At 37.0% G+C, this 26,768-nt stretch overlaps 1 protein-coding gene across 1 annotated transcript in view; it reads right to left on the bottom strand.

Annotated features, from left to right (window-relative positions):
* LOC149276500 (receptor-type tyrosine-protein phosphatase N2-like) overlaps positions 1-26,768 on the bottom strand; it is a 259,787-nt gene that overhangs the window by 40,546 nt on the left and 192,473 nt on the right. The window contains exon 6 of the mRNA XM_089503564.1: positions 15,931-16,143. Coding sequence (XP_089359690.1) covers positions 15,931-16,143 — 213 coding nt within the window. The remainder of the gene's footprint in view (positions 1-15,930; positions 16,144-26,768) is intronic.

Here is a 26,768-nt window from a genome sequence, read left to right on the forward strand (position 1 = left end):
AAATAGATAGAACAGACAGACAGACAGATATATAGATAGATAGATTAGATAGATAGATTAGATAGATAGATTAGATAGATAGATTAGATAGATAGACAGACATACATATAATGAAATAGATATTTTGAGAGATAGATACATTATTGTTTATCATATGGATATGAATTTGGAGCTGTATTTTCTTGCTTTTGCTACAAAAAGAAATCAATAATGGATACTCACAAGGCCGGTGGAAAACTGTACTACATGATAACGCAATAAGATTTTACAGTTTAATCCCTCCACTGACAAAGGAACAATAAACAGCTTCTATATCTCAAAATCAATAAAATAGACCGCAATGTACTTTTAACAAAACACCACGAAGGGGACATACGGCACACTTCACTGACTTTTTATAAAGCCAAGTACAAGATGGAAAAAGGAAAGAAAAATTAACCGTCTGAGCGCCTTGGGGCAGAGTATACACAGGTAACGCAACCTTCAGATGGCCTTGGCACGCACCTTGGCGGATAACAGCCTTTTCACTGCCTAGGATTGCCAAAGCCAGCGCCTAACGGGTTAAATTTCAAAGGTGTAATAATAAAGGGACCTTGTAAAAAATAGGCATCCAGGGAAATTAATTAAAAGGACACCATATGCGCTTTAATGGTAAGTTTACATTATTTTTGAGTCCTTTTTGCAAATGTATGGGGGATTCTCAGCTGTTTAGAAGTGTGCATGCGCGGAAGGCGCTCCCAATGATTATGAACATAAGACAAGATCAACGACTGATTAAGGTCTAAATCTTTACGGGGGCCTTTTTACACGTTATAATGCCTAATGTAGAAAAATCCACTAATTAACGTTTGTAGAAATTAGACTTTTTTATGTTTATTGTTATTTTTTTTCTAGATGTGCGCTTTTTTGGCTTTATGGTTGATCTGATGCTAAGTTTTCATGCGGCCGTCCTTCAGCGCTACTCGCAAGAATCAATTAAGCAAACATCATAAAATGTAGCTGCGGCTGCTAACGACATCAAACCAGTTTTTTTTTTTCTTTCAGCTACTGGTCACGGAGAATGCGAGCCCGAAACATGTTGGCACACATTATGCAGCACACAGCAAGCAACACGCAACACGCTGATCTCCTGCTGGCACCGCTATTCGCCATATGCTAATCCATGCCACACAGCTACATAACAGGTGCAATTAAGAACATGCGGGCTGTTTCCCGAGTACACTGGACGACAACTGCTTTAAGAAGCCGAACGCTGCGGGACAGAGGTTTAACACCATGGAAAACTAAAAGAAATTTATTATTGGGAATTAAAGGTGCTGTTCCACCTACTCTACTAAATTTAACACACACACAGAATGCCTCATTCCTAATACTGATTAAAGTCCAAGGCTTACCCAGAAATAATTCGGCAACATATTTAATAATTTAATATCTTTTAAAGGGGTTTCCCCTTAAAATATCTCCAATGATTTTGTTGTTAAATAGTAATTTTTATACATGTTATAATATTTTTCCCCTGCATGCCAGCTTCTATTCAATGCTTTAAAAAACTATTATTTGCAATCATTTTATTATTTTTTTTTTACAGTATTTACCCCTTTTAATTTGTTTCATTTCTCTGTGTGAATTCTAATCTTTGGAGGTATTGTTAATAAGAAATCGAATTAACAATAATGCACTTCCATTACATTAAATCAACCTACCACCAAGTAATTAAATTATTAACATTTCATTTTCTACCTGTTAAACAAATTCCTAATTCATCATAAAATTACAAATTACGCAATTTTGAAGTCACCCATAGTTACCCTATAAAAAGTTCCAACCCCCAAGATCTAATGAGATAAGTTAATGTCGAATTTGAATAATAAAAAGATAAAAAGAGCTATTCAGCTGCTATTAAATATGAAAAATACTTAGTTCCGGTCCTTGTCTTATGTCATTCAAGTCTAAAGCTTATCCCACTCATACTTCATTTCCTTCACTAGTGTCAGATATAAGGCACCCATGTGCACTCTCGTCTCGAGTCTTACGCCAGTTATAAAATATTGCGCAATGTAAACAGGAAAAAGCCTCCATATTCCTGCTAAGCCTGACAAATTAAACAATGAATACAAATGTCTAACAAATCTGTAAACCATTACAATAATTAACGCAGCGTCTTGATTTTATATGATGTATTGAATAATATAAACGCGTTTCTATGTGAAAAGCGAATTTATAAAAAAAAAAAAAAAAAAAAAAAGGCTTCAAAAATTTGGTGTTAAAGTTGGATGCACTTTGTTCTAGAATTTAGAGCAGGGAGGATAAGCCCTAAAGTATCCGACGATCCATGTTATAAATGCGTTATTGTGTGCAATTTAAGGATGATGAAATTCCAACTAATACCAGATGATTCATTTTTTTTTTCTGTCTGAGGTTCCAAGAACAAAGCCTGCCAAACAAACCACACCATGCCAGTTCTGCAGATCTACGCAGAATACAGAATGTAAGACTATTTCTGGGTTGTTACGTGTGTATGTGTTTTTACTTTTTAAGCTACACTGTACATATTAATGTATCACTTCTGGCCAAGCATTTTGTTATGTTCTAAAAAAAATATTTTTTATTATTATTTCTACCGTATTTTTAAAGCAAATGGTTTCAAAGCCCATAATAAAAAAACTAAGGAACAAGAAAGAAAATATAGATTGATATTACTGTATAGATTAGAAGATGCCTGGGAGGTCAACAGGTTTTCCTTTGTATAGTCTACTTGAGCTTATGGTGAAGGTAATTAAACAGTTAAATTTCAAAGTTTTTAGCACCAAAACTTTCACTTTCAGAGTTCTTGACACCTGATTGGATGCAGTCTTACTAGACAGGGTTATGCTATTTGTATCAGTTTAAGCAGAAAATTGTATGGTTGTGATTCATAGCCATTGGGAATGACTATTGTAGCAAAATCTGCCAGAAAACACAAATAGGTCAAAAAGGAGGATCTGACCGGGGCTGCTCTAATTTGGAGATTTTGGACCACTAGAAGAAGTTAGGTGGCCCAGTATGTGCAGTTCACCTGCAATTCCACACATAGCCACTAGGGGAGTTAAGAGTAACTAGGACTTTGTACAGAATTAACACTTTGGATCCTTTTTCTGATTCTTCCTTCTATACAGTGCCTTTTAGTGAATGTTTCATGGAAAAGAGTGTTTTTGGGTGATTTATTACTACAGAGGCCCTCTCCTCTGAGTCAACAGCATACAAAACACATTACTTGTTTTAAGTCATGTCTTAAATGATCCATCTTCAAGATCTTCAGAAAAGAATATATGAAAGGAGCTCGAGAAGTTTGTGCTGTGTTCTTATCCCACTTCTCCTAAGACTGAAGTGCCTACTCACTGAAGGTAAATACACCTGCCTCCATTACGCCGCATCCACTTTCCAAATCGTTATGTCTTCTCTGCCCTGGATTTATTGAAATGAGATGAATTGGATAAATATCTTCTGTAATTATTTGGGGTTTTTTTTAACGCCGTTTAGATATAAGTCCTTGTGTAGTATTCTCCCATATTTAGATGGCATCGTTCCCACACTGAGTGTGTGTGGTAGAGCATGTCAAGGGCCCTGTTGCCTAAGCTTTCGAGACAACACTTACTTATGAAGACCGACATTCCAACCCGTTCAAGAGCCATTGGAAGTTTTGAATAAAAAAAGAATTCTTTTGGAAAGTGTTTTGGTTTTTTTTCAAAATAACTTCCAATGCAATACTCTAATCAGGAAATTTAAAAAGTGGTTGCCATGCCAATAAGACATTTGGAACCTCAATCTATTTTTTCCCCCTCAACTTGTTGTGTCTGCACTCTTAAAAACTAACAAAGTATTGTTTCTGTTTTATTTAGGGCCAATAGCTCTTTCTTTAGAGTTTAAAGCGGCACTCCAGCCATCAAATGCACTTTAATGGATGTTCTAGCTGAGTGGTCCCCTTAAATGATCATGTTGTCCCTTTTACAAATGCACGGGGGGGGGGATTCTGCACAATTGCCCCTATATGTAATTGCCCCTTTCCCCATCACCCAAAAGTTGGCCGAACACATCTCCCCGCTTCAGCACTGGCTCTGGGAACGCTGCAGGCGGGGATCTGGTCGGACTCACATGCGCATGCGTGGAAAGTGCTGCCATTGATCTCAATGAGACCATTTTCCTGCCACTGACCAGCTGCTTCAAGCAGCCAATCAGCAGCAAGAATAGCCAGACCATGGAAGAAGAGAGCAACTAGCTGGAGCAACTGCAGCAGCAGGGCTGCAGCTTCATTATTTTTTGTTTATTGCAAAACTAAAGTTATGGGAAGAAATACCTATTTTGAAATGAGTTTTGCCGAAAGTTATTTTATAACTTATTCTGTCTATTTTTTTTTTTTTCTTTTGGCAGTTTGTATCTCTTTAAGCTGTTGCCAAAATCTCTCTCTCCAACTAAACTCACAGAACCATCTGTTAATCCTCCTGCTCCGAAAAGATTTAAAATAATCTACTACCACTTCAGCTCCTGAAATACACCAAAAAAAAAAAAAAAAAAAAGGTGCTAGAACCCATCTGTGTGTTGGAAATACATCGAAGACACAACATCATTAACGCTTCTCGTATTAAAAGCTCCGTGTCAACTATCTCACTGCATTTCATGTCAGCACTGGCTTAAATACATACACATTCATTTTAGATGATGCAATTAGATTAAATACGTGATAACTACCTGCGCACGCTAATGCCACAGCATACACGTATGTTACGAGACGCCGCGCTTAGGTTAAATGAACGCAAAGTGGCTGGGGAACACACGGTTCATTACAGATGATCCCAAATTTTGATGGACTGATAGCATGATAAAAACAAACTCAATTAAATAAATATTCGAATTTATTTTTTGATCGTGGTGATGTAATCTCAGTTTGCTTTTGGAATATTTAATTCCAAAACTCAGTTCCAGAAAGCTGGGATGTGTGGCAGAACTAGCATTTCATCATTCATCAACTTCCTGCCTGCAACTTCCTGTCTTCCCAGTGCTTTCTTTTCCTCTGTCTCAGCCAATCGACAACATTCAGCAACCTTACTATAGGGGAGAAATAGCTTAATAAGAAGGAGCAGTCACAAAGATCCTGAGAACAGGAAGTTATTTGGACTGCTCCCATGTATTAGTGGCTAATTACCGTATTTGCTCGATTATAAGACGACCCCCCAAAATCTGAATATTAACTTAGGAAAAAAAGAAAAAGCCTGAATATAAGACGACCCTAAAGGAAAAAAGTTTTACCAGTAAATGTTAATTCATGTAAACTATTTTTTTAAATAAAAGCTATGATTGAGAAAAATATTTTTTTTGTTTTTATTTCCTTGTATTTTCCAACCTGTCCCCCAGTTACGCACATCTGCCCCCAGGCTTGCCACACCAATATGGCACTGTGGCCCATGATATGCCTTTTAACCCTCTATATGCCACTGTGCCCCATGGTATGCCTTTTGACCCCCTATGTGCCACTCTGCCTCCAGAAATGCCTTATACCCCTATATCCCATTCTGGCATTTAGGGGGTTAAAATGCATATTATGGGGCAGAGTGGCATATAGGGAGGTATAAGGCATTCCAGGAGGCAGTGGCATTAAGGGAGTTAAAAGGCATTGTATAGAGCACTCTATAAGGCATTTCAGGAGGCAGAGTGCTCTATTAAATGCCCCCTTAACGCCACTCTGCTTCCTGAAATGCCTTATAACTCCCTATATGCCACTCTGCCCCATAATATGCCTTTTAACCCCCTAAGTGCCAGAGTGGCATATAGGGGTATAAGGCATTCCAGAAATGCCCTATGTCCCCCATTTAACACACACACGCACACACACTTACCGGTGCTTCCAAATTCCTGCTGTATTGCCGGGGCAGCGGGTTGACGTCTCCTTCCGCTGCAGCCGGAAGGAGGTGGAGTTGGCAGCGGGGGGTTGTCTGCGTCCGTCGCGGATACCTTTCCCGGCTGTCAGAGATCAGAGTTCCGGCACCTGTGCGGGGAACTCTGATTTCTGACAGTCGGGGAAGGTATCCGCGACGGACGCAGACAACCCCCGCTGCTAGCCACACCTCCTTCCGGCTGCAGCGGACGTTGTCTACGCGGATCGCGTAGACGTCAACCCGCTGCCCCGGCAATACAGCAGGAAGCACCGGTAAGTAAGTGTGGGGGGGGGAGACAGGAGGATCCAGGTCCCCTGCAGCGGTGCGGGGGATCTGGATCTTAGTCTCATAATCAGACCTCAAATAGAGGACGACCCCGATTAGAAGACGAGGGGTATTTTTCAGAGCAAAACCTCGTCTTATAATCGAGCAAATACGGTAATTTGTTCTGTTAATTTACAAATTATGTGTCCTGGAATTAAATGGCCAATGTAGTCACCCTAAAAAAAGATGGGTTTCTACTACACATGCCGGTCCGGTGGGCTGTTGGCCATTAGTGTCGGGGTCTCTTAGTAATCCCGAGCGCAGCCCGGTACATACCTGTGTCTTATTGTGATCTGTAGGCACCATAACATTGGACCGTAGAACTATAGAATAAAATCCACCTTCATTTACATATTTTTTTAATGAAATTTGAAACACAAATGCTTTATTTTATCATTTAATACGAATTATATTGGCATTAATTAAAAGAAATGTTCGCCTGGAGGGCTCTTGCGATGCCAATTATACTCATAAAAGATGGGTTTCTGCTTTTTAGAACAAAATTAACAAATAATGCAGAAAATATGATTTTCCAATGCTACAGAAAATATGTTGTATCAACCAGATTATAGTCTATTAAAAAGCAACCATCGCACCCTTTAAACTGATTTAGCAAAACTAACTATAACTCTTTCTTTTAAAGTAGTGCTCCTTCTCCCTACCCTTACAAAGGCTGGCTGAACCAATCAACAACCATAAGCAGATCTCTTAATGGGGAGGAATAATTGTGTTGTTTCTGAACGTAGGGAGTTAAGGTTGCCGCTCCCAGAGTTTGTACATAATGTGGGTTTTCAATACATTTCTATATAATTGTGATCTGTAAACATCAATACATAGATTTATTTAGTATATACAGTAATAACCCCCCAGCAGTGTATACAGTAATAACCCCCATACAGTGATAAACCACCGCGCTAATAACCCCCGGTGCTGTATACAGTTATAACCCCCCAGCGCTGTATAAAGTAACAACCACCGAGAGTTGTATACAGTAATATAACCCCCAGAAGTGTATACAGTAATAACCCCCATACAGTGATAAACCCCCCGCACTAATAACCCCTAGTGCTGTATACAGTAATAACCCCCAGCACTTTATACAGTAATAACCCCCCCAGCGCTGTATACAGTAATAACCCCCAGCACTTTATACAGTAATATAACCCCCCAGCGCTGTATACAGTAATATAACCCCCCAGCGCTGTATACAGTAATAATAACCCTCCAGAGCTGTATACAATAACAAGCCCGAGAGCTGTATACAGTAATAACCCCCCCAGTGCTGTATACATTAATAACCCCCAGTGCTGTATACCGTAATAAACCCTCAGCACTAATAACCCCTAGCATTGTATACAGTAATAACCCCCCAGCGCTGTATACAGTAATATAACCTCCTGCGCTGTATCCAGTAATATAACCCCCAACGCTGTATACAGTAATAACCCCCAGCGCTGTATACAGTAATATAACCCCCTGCGCTGTATCTAGTAAAAAAAACCCAGCGCTGTATACAGTAATATAACCCCGAGCGCTGTATACAGTAATATAACCCCCAGCGCTGTATCCAGTAATATAACCCCCAGCGCTGTATGCAGTAATAACCCCCCAGCGCTGTATGCAGTAATAACCCCCCAGCGCTGTATACAGTAATATAACCCCCAGCGCTGTATACAGTAATATAACCCCCTAGCGCTGTATACAGTAATATAACCCCCCAGCGCTGTATACAGTAATAATCCCCAGCGCTGTATACAGGGATATAACCCCCAGCACTGTATACAGTAATATAACCCCCAGCGCTGTATACAGTAATATAACCCCCCAGCGCTGTATACAGGAATAACCCCCAGCGCTGTATACAGTAATATAACACCCCCAGCGCTGTATACAGTAAAATAACCCCCGAGCTGTATACAGTAATAATCCCCAGCGCTGTATACAGTAATATAACCCCCAGCGCTGTATACAGTAATATAACCCCCAGCAGTAATAGCCACCAGCACTGACTGGTCAGAGTGTCCGCCTGAGTGATTAAGACTGGGCCATTCTATTGTTTACCACAGGCAGTCTGATTTGGAGTCAGAATGGCTAATATCCAGCTGCTTGAAAACATATAATTATGGGGCAAAAACTAGAACCGTTTTAAAAGAGAAAACACTGCAGTATTTTTGAAAACATATTTCTAACCTGGTAAAAGAAATCTGTAAATTCCCTTTTAAAATAAATGAGACGAGATGTTCGTTTAAGAAGATGAAATGTTTTATATTTTAAGCCAGAGCGCATGTTATCATACATGACTCCGCTCCGTTATACGAAAAATGGATATCGCCGGATAAACCCAGGAGAAAACAGACTCTTTACTTATACTTAATACCTTTTATCGGGCCGACGTGAAAAAAAAGGACGTCTCTTTATCAGATTTGGTTTTCCAATTAAAGAAGAGACCTCCGGGGTCCCAAAAGCTTTTTGTAACTTTACATCTTTTTCTATATTGGTCCAATAAAAACAACGCATCCACTTCAACTACTGGCTTCGTATGACATGCAGTTTGTTGTTGTTTGGGTTGCTGTTTAATCCCTCAAAGGGGTTAAACAAGGTTCAATAACTTAAAATCTCTGCTGTAATGCCAGCGAAGCGCCCGGAGGAACTGTCCTTGGCCTCTTTCCAGTCTCGCCCGTAATTAGCGATCCTCCTTTCAGTATACATAATCCTATTGTTTAAACACTAAGCTGATTTACGCTTCATTCTTACTTGGAATACGATGCTGAAAGAAGCTTCGCTGGAAAGGGCAGATGGCAACCTACATTTACCCGGAAACTGAAGAAAAAACGCATTTAAATCGCTTTCCGCAAAGCCTTCAGTGGCATCATCTTTCGCATAATTCCCAAGTGTCCCTTCTCCAGTTCAACAAACCCCAGCTCCACCCATTTCCCCTTTAAATGGGGGTGTTTCCCGCCATGTCAGCGGGAACACCCACCGATGACGTAAGGGCAGCCATTGGCTGGATAGGAGGGGCTAAAGCAATGTTTTTATGCTCACGTATAAAAACATTTTTCTTGCACCTTACATACAAAAACTGAAAAACATCCAGTAGAATTTTTTTAAAATCTGAATGAATTCTGAAGACTATTGTGGGCATTAACCTGAGTCAGGCCTAGGTCAGCACCCAAGGTAAATACACCACTGCCTGCCCAGCTCTGCACAGGTAAGCACCGTCGGAGCCAAATGCTATCGGATATCCAAACATTTCCCAAAAATAATTACTAAATCATGTAACATTTCGCAGCAGGATTTTGTTTCGGGAACACCTTATTGTCATGCGACACAAGAACAAGCATTTGTTGAGCATATTAGGAAAAGTTTTCCTCAACCTTGTTGTAGAGTCAATAAACCGAATCAGCTTCTCTATAAATTATAAAAGATACGCAAATGTTTCTATGGAAATAAAGAAGCTGCTTAGGAAGAGTACGGGGCATTCATTAAACATACAAGGGGTGCAAATATTAAAGAAACACGTTAAAAAAAACACCTTAACATAATCTACTGACTAATTAATGCTATTTTGGTTAACGCAGAAGCCCTATAGGTGACAGTTCCTCTATGTTGTGCTCTAGAGCTCTGTGCAATGTGAATGAACGTGCGAATGAATGAGCCAGGTAACCACGGGCAGGGAATTAAGAAGTGTCGTACCTTCGTTAGACACATATTAGCGTAAAATTATTTTTATTATACTCTTTAGGTGGTGACATGGTTAAAGAGAGAAAAGAGACAGAGAGAGAAAAGGAGATAGAGAGAGAGAGATAGAGAGGGAAAGAGAGGGAAAGAGACAGAGAGAGAGAGAAAGAACATAAAAGAAAGAAAGGAGAGAGAATGAGAGCGAGAGAGAGAAAGAAAGAATGATAGATATAAAAAAAAGAAGAGAGTAAGAAAGAAATATATATATTCTGCCACTCAATGGGCTACAAAGAGTGTTCTGTTATCTGACTACATACTCTCTCCTCTTAAACCTGACCCCGACAACCACAGTGTGAGAGAAGGCCGGGCAGTCTGACGCCAGGAATACCCCATTCACTCCTACGCCACCTTGGTCTTCGTTTTGAAGTGGCTGTCATTTATCGATTTATATAGCGCCTTCATATTCTTCAGCGCTGTACAATGGGTAAACAGGCCATATTAAGAAGTGCACATAATAATTAGGACTTATCTCCAGCCTCCGCCAGGATTGGAAGAATGGGGCCAAAGATACCGGGTTCCCAAATTCTAACTGTGCACAGAGCTCCTTCCATGCTGGGAGCTCCACATTACGGCTCAAACTGGTATCTTTACATATTGATTATTGATACAATGTTTCTGACTAATCAATCAAATAACGGTATCGGGTTTCCTGATCACAAATCACTATCGGCTTTTGCGGGAATCGGAAGGGTCAGGAAAGGTCACTGAAGAATATTTGAGGGAGTCAATGGTGGGCAACTAGCTTTTCACGCAATTTGTGTACCTATTGGAGAGATGAACGCGCCCCATAACATGCAACCCAAGAGCATGGAGGCTATTAAACAACCTTCTAATGCTAAAGACTATTATTCTAGGATAACTCCTATAACTCACAGCTCTTCTACTTCAAATACAAAGGCCTAGTGTTTTAAAGCACGTACGGGCAACTTTACTTGCATCACAACTCTCAGCATCCTCAGGTCTCCTCTTTATTCCCATTAAGCTGTTTCTACCCAACAGCTGTTGACTAAAACTCCCATCATGCTTACCCAACCTGGTAATAATCTCACCACTAATGTATATAATACTATAATATTCTTTTGAATACAACAGCTTGATTTTGATCGGCTGCCATGGCAAAAAGAAGGACTACAACTCCCACTATTCTCAATCATCATAATAAGAGGGGCTGCCTCCTATCAGTGTTAATACGGCACATCGGATTTTAAGCGTCGTCTCATACATGAGAGCATTTGCCATGGCTGCGCTGAAAGTCTGCCGTGTCTTCATGGCAAACGCTGGCAGAGGCCACAACTGTGACGCCTTTAGTGACAGCGCAGGGACACAAGTCAGCCGCGGTCACGATGTTAATGAATTGAAAGGAAACACGTTTGGTCACATGCAGCATTCAAGTTGGGTTTGAGCACAGCTTGAGACGCATTGTTATTCATCAGTGAAACATGAAGATGAAGTGAAAGAACTAATCTGGGATTTCGGATATGATGACAGCAGAATAAACTCCCCAAACAGACACACAGAAAAGGAAGACATATGTGTCCCATATATACAACACACAAAAAAGACACAAAAGTGTGTATATTATATTATGAAATATACATAGTGATATAAAGACAAGATCCCCTAAATAAATGCAAAAAATCACTATTAATTAACCTTTTTTTTATTGGAATAATATTTAGTCTAAGGACAAGCTTTTGATATCTCTATATATATACACACACAAATATATATATATAGATATGTATATATATAAAATATATATACTAAGAAAATATAATGAAACTATTCTAGGTAGTCTAGGAGAAAGTTACTAGCTACTCAGAGAAGGTATATAAATATAAAGAACATATGATATAGAATATAGAATATTGAGAGAGAGAGAGAGAGACAGAATATAATGTCACATCATTGTAACTTTAAAAATGGTGGGACTTTGGTGTATTATGTGGGTTGAATAAATTGCACCATTTCTTCTAAGCGGCAAAAAAAAAGGAAAAAAGTATGACAACAGCTTCCAGCAAGAAGCAAACGTCAAAGGTACAAAGAGAACAGAGAAAAAAGAGAGAAAATGCTTTCTATTGATAAAAGACTCCTGTCTGCGCTGTTCTCTGCTCTTTATCTCCTGCCATTTTCCATGATGGCTCCAATAATCAGACACCTCTTTGGATGCGATGCTCTTCCATAATTATTTTGTTATTATCTTGGACACCATTACAATAATACTTCAGTACTAAATATCAGATGGCGATAAAAAAGAAATATTTTTTTTGTATTTTTTTAAATTTTACATTATCTTGCTATTTTTTTAACTTTTTTTTTTCTTTCATTTTTGCTTTTTAAATACTTAATGGCCGAGTGGCCAGCTTGCGGTGTAAAGCCATGTGTCCAAATTCATTGAAACGAAATGTATGGGTTGAAACAGTCAGTCATTATGTGTCAATAAAATACTTCTATCTGCCATTGGCTTTGACATTCTTTTGTCTGGCAGTCACAATGGATGGCAGAGAGACCGTTAATCCGGTTTGGCTTCCATTTGGCTTTGCGACAACAAAATGGAAAAGTAATTACGGGATTCAAAATTTCATTTATAAAAATAGCAGATTTTGCCAAACCAAGGCCACTTTCCAGATTTTATTTTTATTATTAATTTATTCGTTTAGGCAAGGTACCCAAAAATATTAAGACAACAATCATTCAAGAGACAGGTAACCTGCAAGGCCCAAGCAGTCTCATTAGATCCAACAAGTTTAAGTCAGCTGAGCATGATAAGAGTAGGAGTAACATGCCAAGAGCTTCTGGTTTTATTTGATCCCCGCTATGATGAGCACCTATAGGGCTGTATATACTTCTTATAACTGCCAATACTGTAGTTAAGTATGTATGTTAGGTATATATGTATGGCTCTGGTAATGGTCAAATACATGAACTTGTGTCCCAGATCTGACAAGCAAAATATATTTATTTTAAAAAAGAGATTATATTTACACACACATATATATATATATATATATATATATATATATATATATATATATATATATATATATATACACAAACACACACACACATCTACATTTTATAAAAGATACAAGAGAATATAGATACAAGATTTATATTTGTATACATACATACACACACACACACATATATATATATATACTGTATATATATATATATATATATATATATATATATATACACACACATATACATATTACACATTTGTATATTTATTTATTTGTTTCTTAATAAAGTGAATTGACAATGAGATTTATGTAAAACTTTTCTGGATCATGTAATGGTTAAATCAAGGAAGATCTAGATTAAGCATCCCTCCCCCCAAAAAAGTAATTAAGTAATGTGTCCCCCAAAAGTAGGTTAAATAATTCAAATGTGGAATCACTTTGGGAAGTGTTTCTAAATTCAAGGATCCAGAGCATGGAGTCTAATAGGGTGAACACTGTGAATACACCAAGAGAGAGAGGCAGAGCCATGAAAGGCTAGATCCACAGGCATGTCAAGGGTTAAAGGCTCTAATATAGGGTTCTTTTCAGGTACATTGTCCTATAACAGATTTCCGGCTGAGGGAAATGGGAGTTGGAGTTCAGTCACAGTCCAGGATCAGATTACTGCCCACTCTGGACTCTGGATAAAATGTGCCCCTGAGTAAAGGTGTGATAGGGGTGAGTGAGGATACATCAATTAACACTTTGAGTGCCACAGGTTTACAAAAAACATTTTGACAGTGCGGGGGCTCGTCTAAGATATCCGGGGGGGTAAATCTGAGGGAGGGGAAGGGGAAAAGTAGTAAAGTTTTTGACCCTGATTTGCAAAGCTGCCTGTTTAAATACAGGTGGTGACACTTAACACCCCCAGGGGTGATGACAAACCCGCAGAGAGGGTAACAGATCAGGTTAGGCTGGATAGTAATCGGCCTCCCCCGGAGGTAGCAGAGCACAACTAATCTACCCTGATCACTGGGGCAGGTTAACGGTGCAATATTAATCATTTCGTAATGGCACCAGTGACAAATACCAGTTAGCCAAGGGCTACCCAATATTTATGGCCTTAGCTATCAAGAGCACGCAAAACACCGACTGCAACTCCCATCACGCACGGCCAGCGGAATAACGCACGATGTTAAGGGGCAGGCAAAAGGATGATAGGACTTGCAGTCCAAGGCAGGTAGTGTGTATGAAAATATGATTTTATATATATATATAGATATATATATTTATGCATTTGAAAAATGTTAAATCATGTTAATAAAGTGATTACATTTATGATACATCTAACAGTGTTTTACAATTCCCTAATATGCCAGAATTATTTCAAATAATTCTATATAACAAAGCTTAATAATATATATTTTTTATATTATTATCTATTTTATATTTAATATTTGTATTGTTTTGTAATACACAAATATATGTGAAATATAGTGGGTTTGTTGTTTTTTTTAAATCCCTTATAAGCTTTAAGACCATAACATACAACCATTAGTTAAATTATATCTTTATATATATATATATATATATATATATATATATATATATATATCTTTTTACTATTAGTATATTTTACACATTTCACTTCCTAGACACACATTCCTCTCTCAGATGGAAACAATGTCTAGTTCTACCAATAATATACATTTATTTATCAGTGCTGCTTTAAACAAATTCAGGAATCCATTGTTTACTCTCAAAATGTGTCACCAATGCATTTTCCCCCTTTATGGTAATTTAAAACATGTCAGGGTTGTACAAATTTGAATATAAAATTGTAGGATTTATAAGGGTAGGATCTGTCAAATAGATTTTTTAATGGTGAGATTAACATTTAGACTACCAATACAATTTTTTTTCTATTGAAATACAATGACTTTAATAGTTTAAAGATCACCACAATCACATGGTATATATACTTATTTGGATTTTAACCCCTGCACTGTCCACAAATGTAATCAATTGCAATCATTAACTATTTAAATTGTCTCAAACGGGCGTTCCCTTTTAGTACTGAAAGGGTTAGAGCAGCCCTTGAATGTCTTTTCCAATTTTTGATGTACCAGACAAATTACCTTAGCCTGAGCTTTAACAGACATTTTCTACTTTTACAAAAGCAAATATTGTTTAGGTGTAGTTAATTAATTATACCCCCTGTCATAAAATTGTATATGTTTTAAAATTAAATATAAAAAATAAATAATGGTGGATATAAATATATAGAACAAAATCATACACCTTCCATACAATATTATATGTATCTCTCCAAGCATCTCATGTGCCATGCCTATAAAATTCACATAAGTGACTAATAGTAAAACAAACTAAGAGAAACTTAATATAATGGGGTTTTTTTTAGTTTTTTTTTAATGTGAGCCATTCTCCCATTGTATGTATTGGTCTAGCATTTAGAAGATGAGGAGACAAGGCGATGGATGGTTAATTTATATATATATATATATATATATATATATATATATACATACACACACATATGCATGTTTTATTCATTTCCTGGCGCCCCTTAATTAATCAAAGCAGCTAATAATGTGTAAATGTATTTAAATAGCCATAGACTATCAACAAAACACACAGAAGATGGATCAGAGTTTCTTGCAAGGGATCTGAAAATAGTAAAGCAGACATAGACTGGAAGATTTATGCTGAAATAACTAAATAAATAGGTAAACCTCTCTATGCATGAAAATATATATTTTATACACGCACACATTATATATATTTTACTAATAAGGCAAAGCACATGAGACACACACACACATTATAATATATATATATTATAATGTGTGTGTGTGTCTCATGTGCTTTGCCTTATTAGTAAAATAAATTAATTAGAAATGTAAACAAAATGTATACAAATAAATATATTTAAAATCTTAGATGAGAAATAAGAGAGATTTTACATACTAGTGTTACAGAGAATAGGTTCTTACCTGGTAGGCGTTGGTGGCATCTGTGCTGGTGTCAGATGCTAAGGCAGAGAGCTTCTCCTTGAGCTTGTGGTGGGACCTATGTCTTAAGCAGTAGATAACCCCAGAGCCGGTAAGAACCCCAATAATACAGACGATGGAGATAAGAGTGAGGATAATAAATTTGGTGGAATTCTCTTCTTCAAGGTGATGAGTTAAAAACTTCAATTTGCTTTTCTGTTGAAAAAATGAGAACGAGGAAGTCATTTTAAGTTTTTTTTTACCCAAAACTTATCCAATAAATAAACAAAATGATTTATATTATAGTAACACAACAGCAACATAATTACTGTCTGCAATAACACTAATAATCAAGATACAAAGTTACACACAGAGCAGACGTTGACTAACTCTGTAAATGCATCAGATTTCCATGAAGAAATGTAATAATTTTCATTAAAATATTTTACTTTGTAAATCTATGCAATTGCCTTTAAATAAATATATAACACAATTTTCATTAAAATATAGTACTCCGTGAATCTACAGAATTGCCTTTCAATAAATATAGAATATAATTTTCATTAAAGATATTTTACTCTGTAAAAATGCCTTTAAATAAATATAAAATTTCATGAAAAATATTTTATACGATTTTCTTTTCGTAGCATGTTATATTATTTACATGTAAACAACAAATACAGTTAAAATCCGCATATTCATTTAATTAACCCACTAAGTGCCAGAAAGAACATTCCTGAAAAAAATTTGGATGGGAAAAAACTCCAATAAATTTAACCCATTCCAGATGGTATCAGTAGGTATTAACACACACAACAGATAAACTCACTTGTGGTCTATGTGAGTGGCCAGTCTCCCTGAGATTAATCCACAGTGCAGAATATAATCCACAGATTTTTTTTTAAAGAAAAACTTGCATCCATGGGCAAAGTTGTCAAATAATTTCCCTTTATTAGCTTCATTAGAAAGGAATATTAGCAACATTTAAAAAAACAACAACAAAAAAAAACAGAGAGAGAGGGGAACTGAAAAATTAGATTGTAGACTGGCTATTTGGGCATCCTCCCCTCCCTACAATTAGCAGAGAAATGAATCAGGGGGTCGGCACCCTCCCCTCCGACCTGCCAGCTACAAGATTAGGACAATTAGAAAACTCTTTTCCAGCATCTTATTTCCTTGCTAATAAAAACGATTTTTTTCCCCCCATCAGTGCCTGGCTGGTCTATTCATTATCTCTGGTCTATTAGTAATTTTCTGTTCCATATTCAGCTAGCCAGCTCTTAATGTCCTCCTGTCTTGCAGTGTACACAGTACCTCTTATGTTAGAACCGGTCCGTTTATATCTTGGCATCATAAAAGGGCCACCAAAGCAATTATCTCCAGTCTTCACTGTAAAAGCTTGTCATTAATTAGCCTCCTAGCCTTCAGTGCAGTGGATTAGCTATTGCAACGAGCTGAGTTAATGGAAATACAGGTTCAATAAGACTCCCAAGCCTTAGTCGCCTGGTTTCCAAAGAGGAGGATTGTTAGGTTTGGCAGCCCCCAGGAGGTGGATAGAAAAATAGAGGGAAGGAGGAGGGGAGGTGGAGGAGGAGGAGGAGAAAGAGAGAGAGAAGAGGCAGGAGAAAGAAAGAAAAAAAACCCCTATCAATGCTGGGCAGCATGGATTTGCAAGGCATGAGAGGCTGTGACTGCCAAATAGAATCCAGGGTCTATTGTCACATCACATGCATGGGACAGGTCCTTTGGGAACCACCATTGAGTTCTGATGACCCCTGGGTTGCCTTTTGTATAACACCATATCATTTCTATACCATTTAGTGGGTCTCCCCCCAAAAACACAAGCACCACTCACTGTAACACACCAAAGCACCCCTGATACCTTGATACCCCCGGCTTCAGGATCTAGAGCTCATATTTTTAAATCTTTATAAGCCTGAAGGAGTTTGCTGTACAGACTGAAACTTAAACTTCATATGCCAATTTCCTATGATTGTTATTTTAAACACATGTTTTAGTTATATGTTTTCAAGGGTCAAGGGATACAGGCAATAGATAGAAGACACACACACACTAACAAGCTTGTATCCATCTGACTTTGATGATCTAGGGTTTAGATGGTTACAGCAAGAGGCAAAGAAGAAGTCTGACTTGGTTTCTACATAAATCTTATCTGTTTGACAGCGCTGAGGAATGTTGGCGCTATATAAATAATAATAATAATAATAATAATAACACCTTAAATTGAAAAACGAAGTTTGGTTCGACCTTTTTCCATTTGGTAAGACTTGTTTTTCAGAGCCTCTTAATATTTTAGAATACCCTGCAGCACTCAAAGGGTTAATCATTTCAAACCATGTGGAAAACCCAGAGAATTAATCATTGGCAGTAAAATTGTCCCCAAGATTGGTGGTTGTGGGGTGATTGGAGGGGAAGGACCTTTGTGACAATTTTAAGCACCCTCTCATTTAGTTTGTTCATCAGAACTTGAGGAACACCTACCTACTACATATCCATCATGATTCATATAACCATCAATCCAATTAACCAAATCTGACTGAACAAATGAACCTGGATTATATTCAGTGAGAACATTTTTTTTCTCTTAAACATCACAAAAAAATCAGGGATAAAAAAAATCAGTGATACATTTTATCTCCTATAATACATTGCAACCTATAGTGTATTATTCAACATAACAACCATTATCACCGTGTATCAGATACTGCATAAAGTGATCATATGACTTAATTTTAATTATTATTAATGTCATTAATCATTATTTCTATGAAAATGATTATTTTAAATCCCTGATAGGGAATGTAAAACATATAGAGTTTTTTTTTGGAAATAGATTACCTGTGGCTTCTTATTTCCTCATATGACCTATTTCTGCAAAGCTCAAGGTCCCTTATCTTAAAGTACAGAAGATACTGAAACATTCTAGGACAATGCCAGCCACATCTGTCATATTAACCCATTGTAAATCATGACAATGTGATGGATTTCGGGTTTTTTGTTACCACTTTTGAAAATAACTGATCAAAGCAACCTAAGAAATAGTTAAAAGTTCCAAAATCATCAGTATCCTCATCATGTATTTCAGCAAATTATAATTGTTATATAAAGGAAATTACATATTTTTTGGTAACATTGGGGATTCTAGCATAGATTGGGGGTAAATTCCTAGATTAATTGAAACAGTAGGCTTCCCTTAACCCAATCAATACCAGACTAAAGCCACTATACTACCTCTGCTACATTAGTATGTTAATCCCTTATGGGTTATTTGTTTATGCACAGAACCCTTATCTATTTTTTCTCTTATAAGTATTGGACTGCTATTTTTCTGTTTTGAGATCCATAATATCCCATGGGGAAGGAGTAGATTAGAAAAATATATATTATGTCGAGTAATATAAATTAGGCAATGTTCATTTCCTCCTCAAAAACAATTGAAAATAGGAAAAAGTATATATATTTTCCTTGCAATTTTCTGATATTATTAAGACAGTTGGGTTCAAGCAGTTGGGTGCAGGCAGTGCTGTCGTATAATTAGGTGCAATCTTGCAGGCTATGCCTAGGGGTTGGATAAAGAGGGACTAAGGAATCACACAACTCCATATTATTATTTTAACTTAAAATTAAACATCTGTGTGTTGGGGGTTGTTGGTATTATTGTATCTCTGAACAAAGAACAATAATCCCATAGACCAACATATATATCCAAATGTGATGAATGCAGCCAGATTTTATTATTTATTTATATAGCCATCATATTCCATAGCGCTGTAAAAACATTCAATATCCAGTGCCAGTGCCAAGGCGATGGCTGGCACATCTAAATACTCTCTCTTCCCAGAAACATGGGAGCCTTTGTAATAGAGGGACCTATTTTTCAGGTCAATATTTTTGGGTTAACAGTTAAAATCATATCCCCCTCCCCTCTCGAATAATACAGAAGGGACCTAAATTTAAATTAATTGGCAGTGGTCTGGAAGAGTATGTCTTACATTTCCCATCTGTCTCTTTCTCCCATTAGTCATGATTATTTAGTAGATTTTGCCCACCCCATGTTTAACTATTAAATAGCCGATAAAGGACCTGGCAGTGAAAGAGTTAATTAAATAGATATGTGCTTAATCCAACCATATGCAAAGAAAAAGCTTCACTAGAGTGCAAAACTTAAGACACTGAGCTATTGGTGAAAGAAGAGAATATTCTTCTATTTATCTAGATGATCCACTAACCTATCCCCCCTTCTGGTGGGCATCTCACACCCTATGGGGATTTAACTCCAGCAAACCCCAGCTAACCAGAGTTCACTTGTTAACTCCCTCCTGAGCCCTGCTCTGCAAGAACAAAACTAAGGGGTGAAGGGTCACAATCTGCATTTAAATAGGAAGGGTTTTTTTTTTTAAATGGTGAGTGCCCATTAATAAAGGCCTGGTGTGTGACACTAATCAGATGCACCCAACACATCAAATCAACAGTTATTACCAGGCTTATCCACCTCCCAAGCCTGAAGAGTCAGCACTGGATTGATTTCATGATAAAAATCCCCCCTTCCTTACATGGAAATGAAAGGGTTAACACAGCTGCCATTCAGTTATAAGAACACAGGGTGGTTAAGAAAGGCTGTGCACAAAGAGAGACCCTTATTCTAATGAGCACAATGGACCCTGGAGCAAAGGAAGCAAGGGTTATGTAGCCTTTTATCTGTAAAGTGCCAACATATTCCATAGCGTTGTTGGTAGTAACAAGAACTGGGCTCAATCTGCCAATAGAATATTTTTAAAGGGGTAAAAAAAACAACAACATTTTTTCACATGAAGTTGTTAGAAATTAGTTTTTTTATTATTTAATTTTATGCAGTGCTTTTACTTTGGAGAAGCATCATTTAACCATTTAACTGATGGAGTGGGTGGGAAAATAGTGGATTTGCAGAGAGATGTAGTAAAATTAAATAAAGCTAAATAAAACTAACTCCAGTGACAATGGGAAGCACTAATCATTTTAGTGATTTAGTTTAATAAAGAACTTTCACTGCTTCCCTGACCCTGAAAAATATTTAACCCTTTGTTTGCCAAAGAGTTCACTGCAGAGCTCTAAAGCAAACAGGAATTTAAATATTTAATAATTCTGAAAATGTCAATATAAACCTGATTCTGGTCCCAAGGCCCCTGCAGCTGCTCTATAGCACTAATATACAGAGGATGGGATGGAAAGCCTTTTGGAAGTACATGGATCTTTGTTTGACCCACTACTGGTAAATTACACAGTAAATTAATATTAATAATACAATTAATTATCTGTGGATAGCTCTCCATAACCCCAAGCTGTTCACCTATGCCAGACAGCAAGCCTTGAAAATTGTAGGTTTACACAATTAAGCCCAGGGGAATGTCTTCTTCATGTGCAAGTCTCAAAGTCTACTGCAGCAGTGGCCATATGCAATGTGGCCATTGCCTCTTAGCTGTATATGTGGGTGAATGTCAGTTGTGTATGTAAACCACTGATTGTGTGTCTTAACTGTTTGTTAGAGGTGTTGCCAATATGTGATCTTAGACTTATAAAACTACTTAAATATACTTTAAATTATTACAAGGGCTTATGAGTTTATAAATACAATTGTGAGTGTGAGCGGAGTACTGAATCCAATGTGTATGTCTATTCGCTGATGACATCATCACTTTAGCTAAGTGAGTTCATTATTCGTTATTCAGGGTCAGATGACAAGCCCTTCTTGCAACAGAAGCTCCTCTTTAATGCAATTAGCAGGTTGAAGATGCATCTTTCCTACAATTTCACTGTTTAGTGAATAACCCCTTGTATATTTAACATATGTATGTGTGTTCATTGTGAATTCATTAGAATATTTTTAGTATATTTAGCTGTTCTGTGTGTGTCTGTGATGTTTTGGTGTCTCTTTGCCTCTGTGTGTGTGTTCCATGTAGAATATTTCATCTATACACATAATCAATAAATACAAATAGTTAAAGTTGAAGTAGGTGTGATGGCTCACATAGGGATTTAGCCTGCAGTTTAGTCTGGAACTAGGGCTTCTACAGGGCTCTCAGAATATGTCAGCTGTCACTCAGGGTTAATTAAAGGCATCCTGTCAGGATCCAGCTGAAATTGGAATGGGGTCTGTTTAAATATTTATGAACATGACATTTACAGTCATATGTTTTCTTAAAGGAGAATACTTCTCAAAGCTGGGTCATCCAGCCACAGGGAAGCTGCTGTGATAAAAATAATTATAATTACTTTACAAAGGGCATGTATATCATAGCTGGTAACTTCCTCAGCATTCTCAGATTAGTTGTCAAACCCTATCCTGTTGTCCGTATCAATTAAAGTCCCTCGTGATGAAATTAGTAAATTAGGTAAAGGGTTTCTTCTTAACATGGTAAGCAAGAATGTATAAATATGACCAGCTGCTGAGTTAATCTATGTAATTATAATACATAATAAACATGATTGTGCACATAATTAGTGTATACTGTGTAGCTACCCATTCTATATAATCACACACACATACATATATACACATGCAATACACTACTATACACTGATCTGTAGGAACACATAAAGCTCCCACATATACAAGATATATATAACATAAGATGGTGCAAGCATCAGAGCATTATCCATGGCATATAAGGGGTGAGATAGTGTTCTTGTGGCTGCCCTGCCTGAGCTGACAGCCACAGGAGGCAAGCTGTGTACAAAGTGCAAGAATCCTTTGTGTTGGGAAGTCATTGTTCCACTGTGCAGAACAAATTGTACTTGCAAATCCACCATTCTCAGCTCCTCCAAATTCACCCCCATGCCAGGAGGGAAAACTTCACCCATAGCTGACGTATTGGTCGGGGCTGAGCTACCCCCCTCCTTCCACGATCTATCCATGTAATATTATATATGTGCAATATATAAACTATAATATATTAGGTTCTGTGTTCCTTGATATAAACTACAGCAGATGCATACACGTGTCCACAATCTATGTGCTATGCATAAACTGGAAAATATATGGTATTGTAATGACAGATAATACATTGGGCAGAATGTTTGGCAAGCCTGCTCCTGCACACTATTAAGTGTGCCCATGTGTGGCACTTTGTATATATGTGTGCTGAGTCCTATTGCTAGTGATGCCCAGTTATTACACAGCCATGAGGATTTCCACAGCTTGTTCTGGATCTTCACAAATCAAAGCCAATACCTATCCTGTGTTCTAGACCCCTAACGCACAATTCTAGAAGCAGGAGATAACTGGGCACGGAATACCTTGCATCTGGGTCTATTAAGTTGCCAGCTTTATTGTTTTATACCCAGGATGATCTTAACCCCTTGTGGATCAACATGAAGGAAAGGTGGGTTCACATAGGGTTAAAAACCTCTGCTCACTAGGAGTGAGTGTTGGAGGATCTGGATCCCCCCTTTTTTCCAATTCTTCCTGTGGCTCTAAGAGATTAGTAGATTTCTTCTGACACAATGGAAGCCGGACTGCTTGCAAATAGGACTTTATTCAAAGAGATCTGAGAGGTCAGGACACAAATCTTGGTCTGGACCCCTCTCTCTCAGACTCACATGGGTGCTCAGATGGTGTACTCAGGGGGGATTACCAGCCTTCAGATAATGCCTACATACACCAGGAATCAGGACACTTCAAAGGCTAAGGGCTCTGGATGGGTTTTTAACAATGTGTCAGGAGCAACTTCACAAAAAAGCAACAATAGCATATTCAGCAAAACACCAGATGTAGGATTTTATCCGAATGTGGATTAATTACAAACAAGTATTTTCTTAAAAAGAAAAAACCCTTTAATTGCTATTGAGAGTTAAATGACATATATCTGATCTATATGGACTTATTTATCAAAGGATTATTCATCCTAATTGTTTGTGTCTTATTATTGCAACTATATACTTTTTGGTAAACAGATATTCTCTTCATTTTGTAGGTGATTTGTGGTCCTACATAGTCCATATAGCTTTGGTTGTTCAGTATATGCTTCTAAATTATCCACTTATATTGTATTCCATCTTATTATTACTTCCAATAAAAATTGAAATGGAGAGAATATAAACCTAGGATTTAGTGAAATTGATTTTTTTTTAACAAATTTTGATGAAAACAAATTGATCTAGAAATTGTACCCTTTCCTAAAATAATTGAACTATTCTTTAAAATTGGAATTTTACTGCAACCACAATTGGTGTTATTTTTGCGAAAAATATTTACATTTCAAACATTTTTCGAAGCATATTTTTCACAATGCCAAACTATTTTAACAATGTATTATAGCTTTCAGGATTTTCAGAGGCAAATGAGAGTATAGATCCTGGCTGGTCGAAATATTATAAGATGTTATAATAAAGACACCATTTTCTATTTTCCTATTCTTTTCATTCAACAAGTTCTACATTATCAATATTTTATGATACAATATAAAAGTACCATTTTATACAGGGATATAAATATTCACTAATTCTTGGGACATAATTTAAAAAGGTAATAATTCATAGTTTTTGATCAGATTACGTTATAAAGACAGCATAGGATCAAGTGTAAAACACACTATTATTATTATTATTATTATTATTATTATTATTCACTACCTGGCAGCCAAAGTAAATTAACCCAAATCCTTCATTCTCAAATTAAGCACCGTGCACATTTAACATTAACTCTTTGTGTATCTGGCATTAGCACCAGAAAAAGTAAATTCCACTCTGAATATTTTAATAATTCTTTTTATAACATTTCCTAAAATCCTAAAATGACCATTATCACCTTAGGATGAAAGCTTTAAAACAGAAAGCCAGTACCTTCTAATATTAACATAAAGAAGCTAACAAAAATATTGCATGGATCTATTTTTCAATTAATATATATTGCGTGGTTATCATTATTTCAGTTGGGTTGTGCTTTTGAAGACTATATAGATAGTCTTATTATTATTATTATTATTCTAAAATAATAATATATATTGGTTTCATGCATTTTTTAAAATATTTTGGAGCCCATTCTATGTTGAATTAGATAAAACTTTGACTGTCCCTTTGGCCAAAAAATGGTATATTAAGAAAGTGCCTGAGTTTGAGTGGCTCTGTCAGGAACGATGTTTTATTCCTTGAAACTTCCATGGAACATAAAACCTTGCTGTATTTACCTGCTCCCACTGAAGTGACCTTAGGTCTCAGTAAGTCTCCTCTTTGGCAGCAAAGACGGGTTTTTTTTGTATAGAACAATAACAATCTGGACTAAATCCTTCTTCTCTTTAAAAGTTCTGGAGAGGCTGGAGACCCTCCACTTCAGGACAAGGAGTCATGGAGGACAGAGAGTGGGAAAAGGGAGGGGGTTGCAAAAGGGAAGAAGACAAAGAAACTCACAAGGCAGATCCAGAGAAAGCATCCCCAGTGCAGATCTCCTCCAGTACCTCCTAAAAGTGAAGATCCTCTTTGGGTAATGAGTCTGAGGATAGCTCAGCAGGTGGGTCGAAGTGTGGATGGAGCAGGTGTTTTCAGCACCTTGGAAAGCACCTTGTTCTTAGGGTACAGGCAGATTCCTGGGGCCAGATGATGGCAGCTGCTGCTTCTGCTGCTTCTTCTCAGTGTCTGGTGACAGGAAAGTGCAGGCAAGGCTGAGCCCCTTCCTTATATTGGAGCCCCCTGTCTGTAGCACATGTCCCATCCACTGGTTGCTATAGCAATCCCTCCACATGTTGCTGACAGCAATTGGCTGTGGAGACCCTGGCTTTTAATAGACCTGAGTGGGGCTTTGAATGGACATCTGCCTTGTCACTCATGTGTAAAGCTGCCTGGGGGTCACCCCCACCTTTTAATTCCTTTTATTTAGCATTTTATGCCACTGTGCATTTCATACATAGAATAAAATAGGACAGCTTAAATAAACACCATTAAGGTTAATACTGGAGACCTTAAAAGGTATGCAAGGTATGGGATACATACATCTTATAAATAGTAGCTGAAGGTTCTAGTAAATGAGCGGTGCTTGAATATATGTAAATTGTGTACAATAAAAATATGTTTTTTGTAGACTCCTTTTATGCTCAGGCTATTAGCTGAATGTCATGTGAGTTGTATTGAATTGAGGAACTTGTGCTTAACCCATTGTGACTCAAGGTATTAGTATTTACACACATTTAATTTCACACACACACACACACACACACACACATATATATATATATATACATATATAAAATATATATATACATATATACATATACATATATATACATATATATATATACACATATATATATATACCTATATATACATACATATATATATACATATATATATATATACATATATATATATACATATATATACATATATATATACATATATATATATATACATATATATATATACATATATATATATATACGTATATATACATATATATATACACATACATATGTCATAATAAAATGACAGTAACACATAATAATAAAAATAAACATATTTTAATATTATTATAGTCAGAATTATCCTTTCCGCACTCATGTGAGTATTTCTTTTGGATAACCGTATAGCTAATTTAAATATCCTATGGCTTGAATATAACCTATTGGGCATCCACAAGGTGGCAGGAAGAAGGCTACTTGCCCCACAAGGTATGACATATTGTTGTAGTTTTGGGTGTAGGAAAGGCGTTATCCATGTTGGAGCTGGTGGTTGAAGACCAGCAGATGCTATAGACCAGTGATGGCGAACCTTTTTGAGCCCAAGTGCCCAAACTGCAAACCAAAACGACTTATTTTTTCAAAGTGCCAACACTGCAATTAAACCTGAATAACGAG

Source organism: Sceloporus occidentalis, unplaced genomic scaffold (genome assembly GCF_023333645.1).
Source record: "Sceloporus occidentalis isolate IW3139 unplaced genomic scaffold, rSceOcc1.0.p SCAF_236, whole genome shotgun sequence".
In the NCBI taxonomy this organism is placed as follows: Eukaryota; Metazoa; Chordata; class Lepidosauria; order Squamata; family Phrynosomatidae; genus Sceloporus; species Sceloporus occidentalis.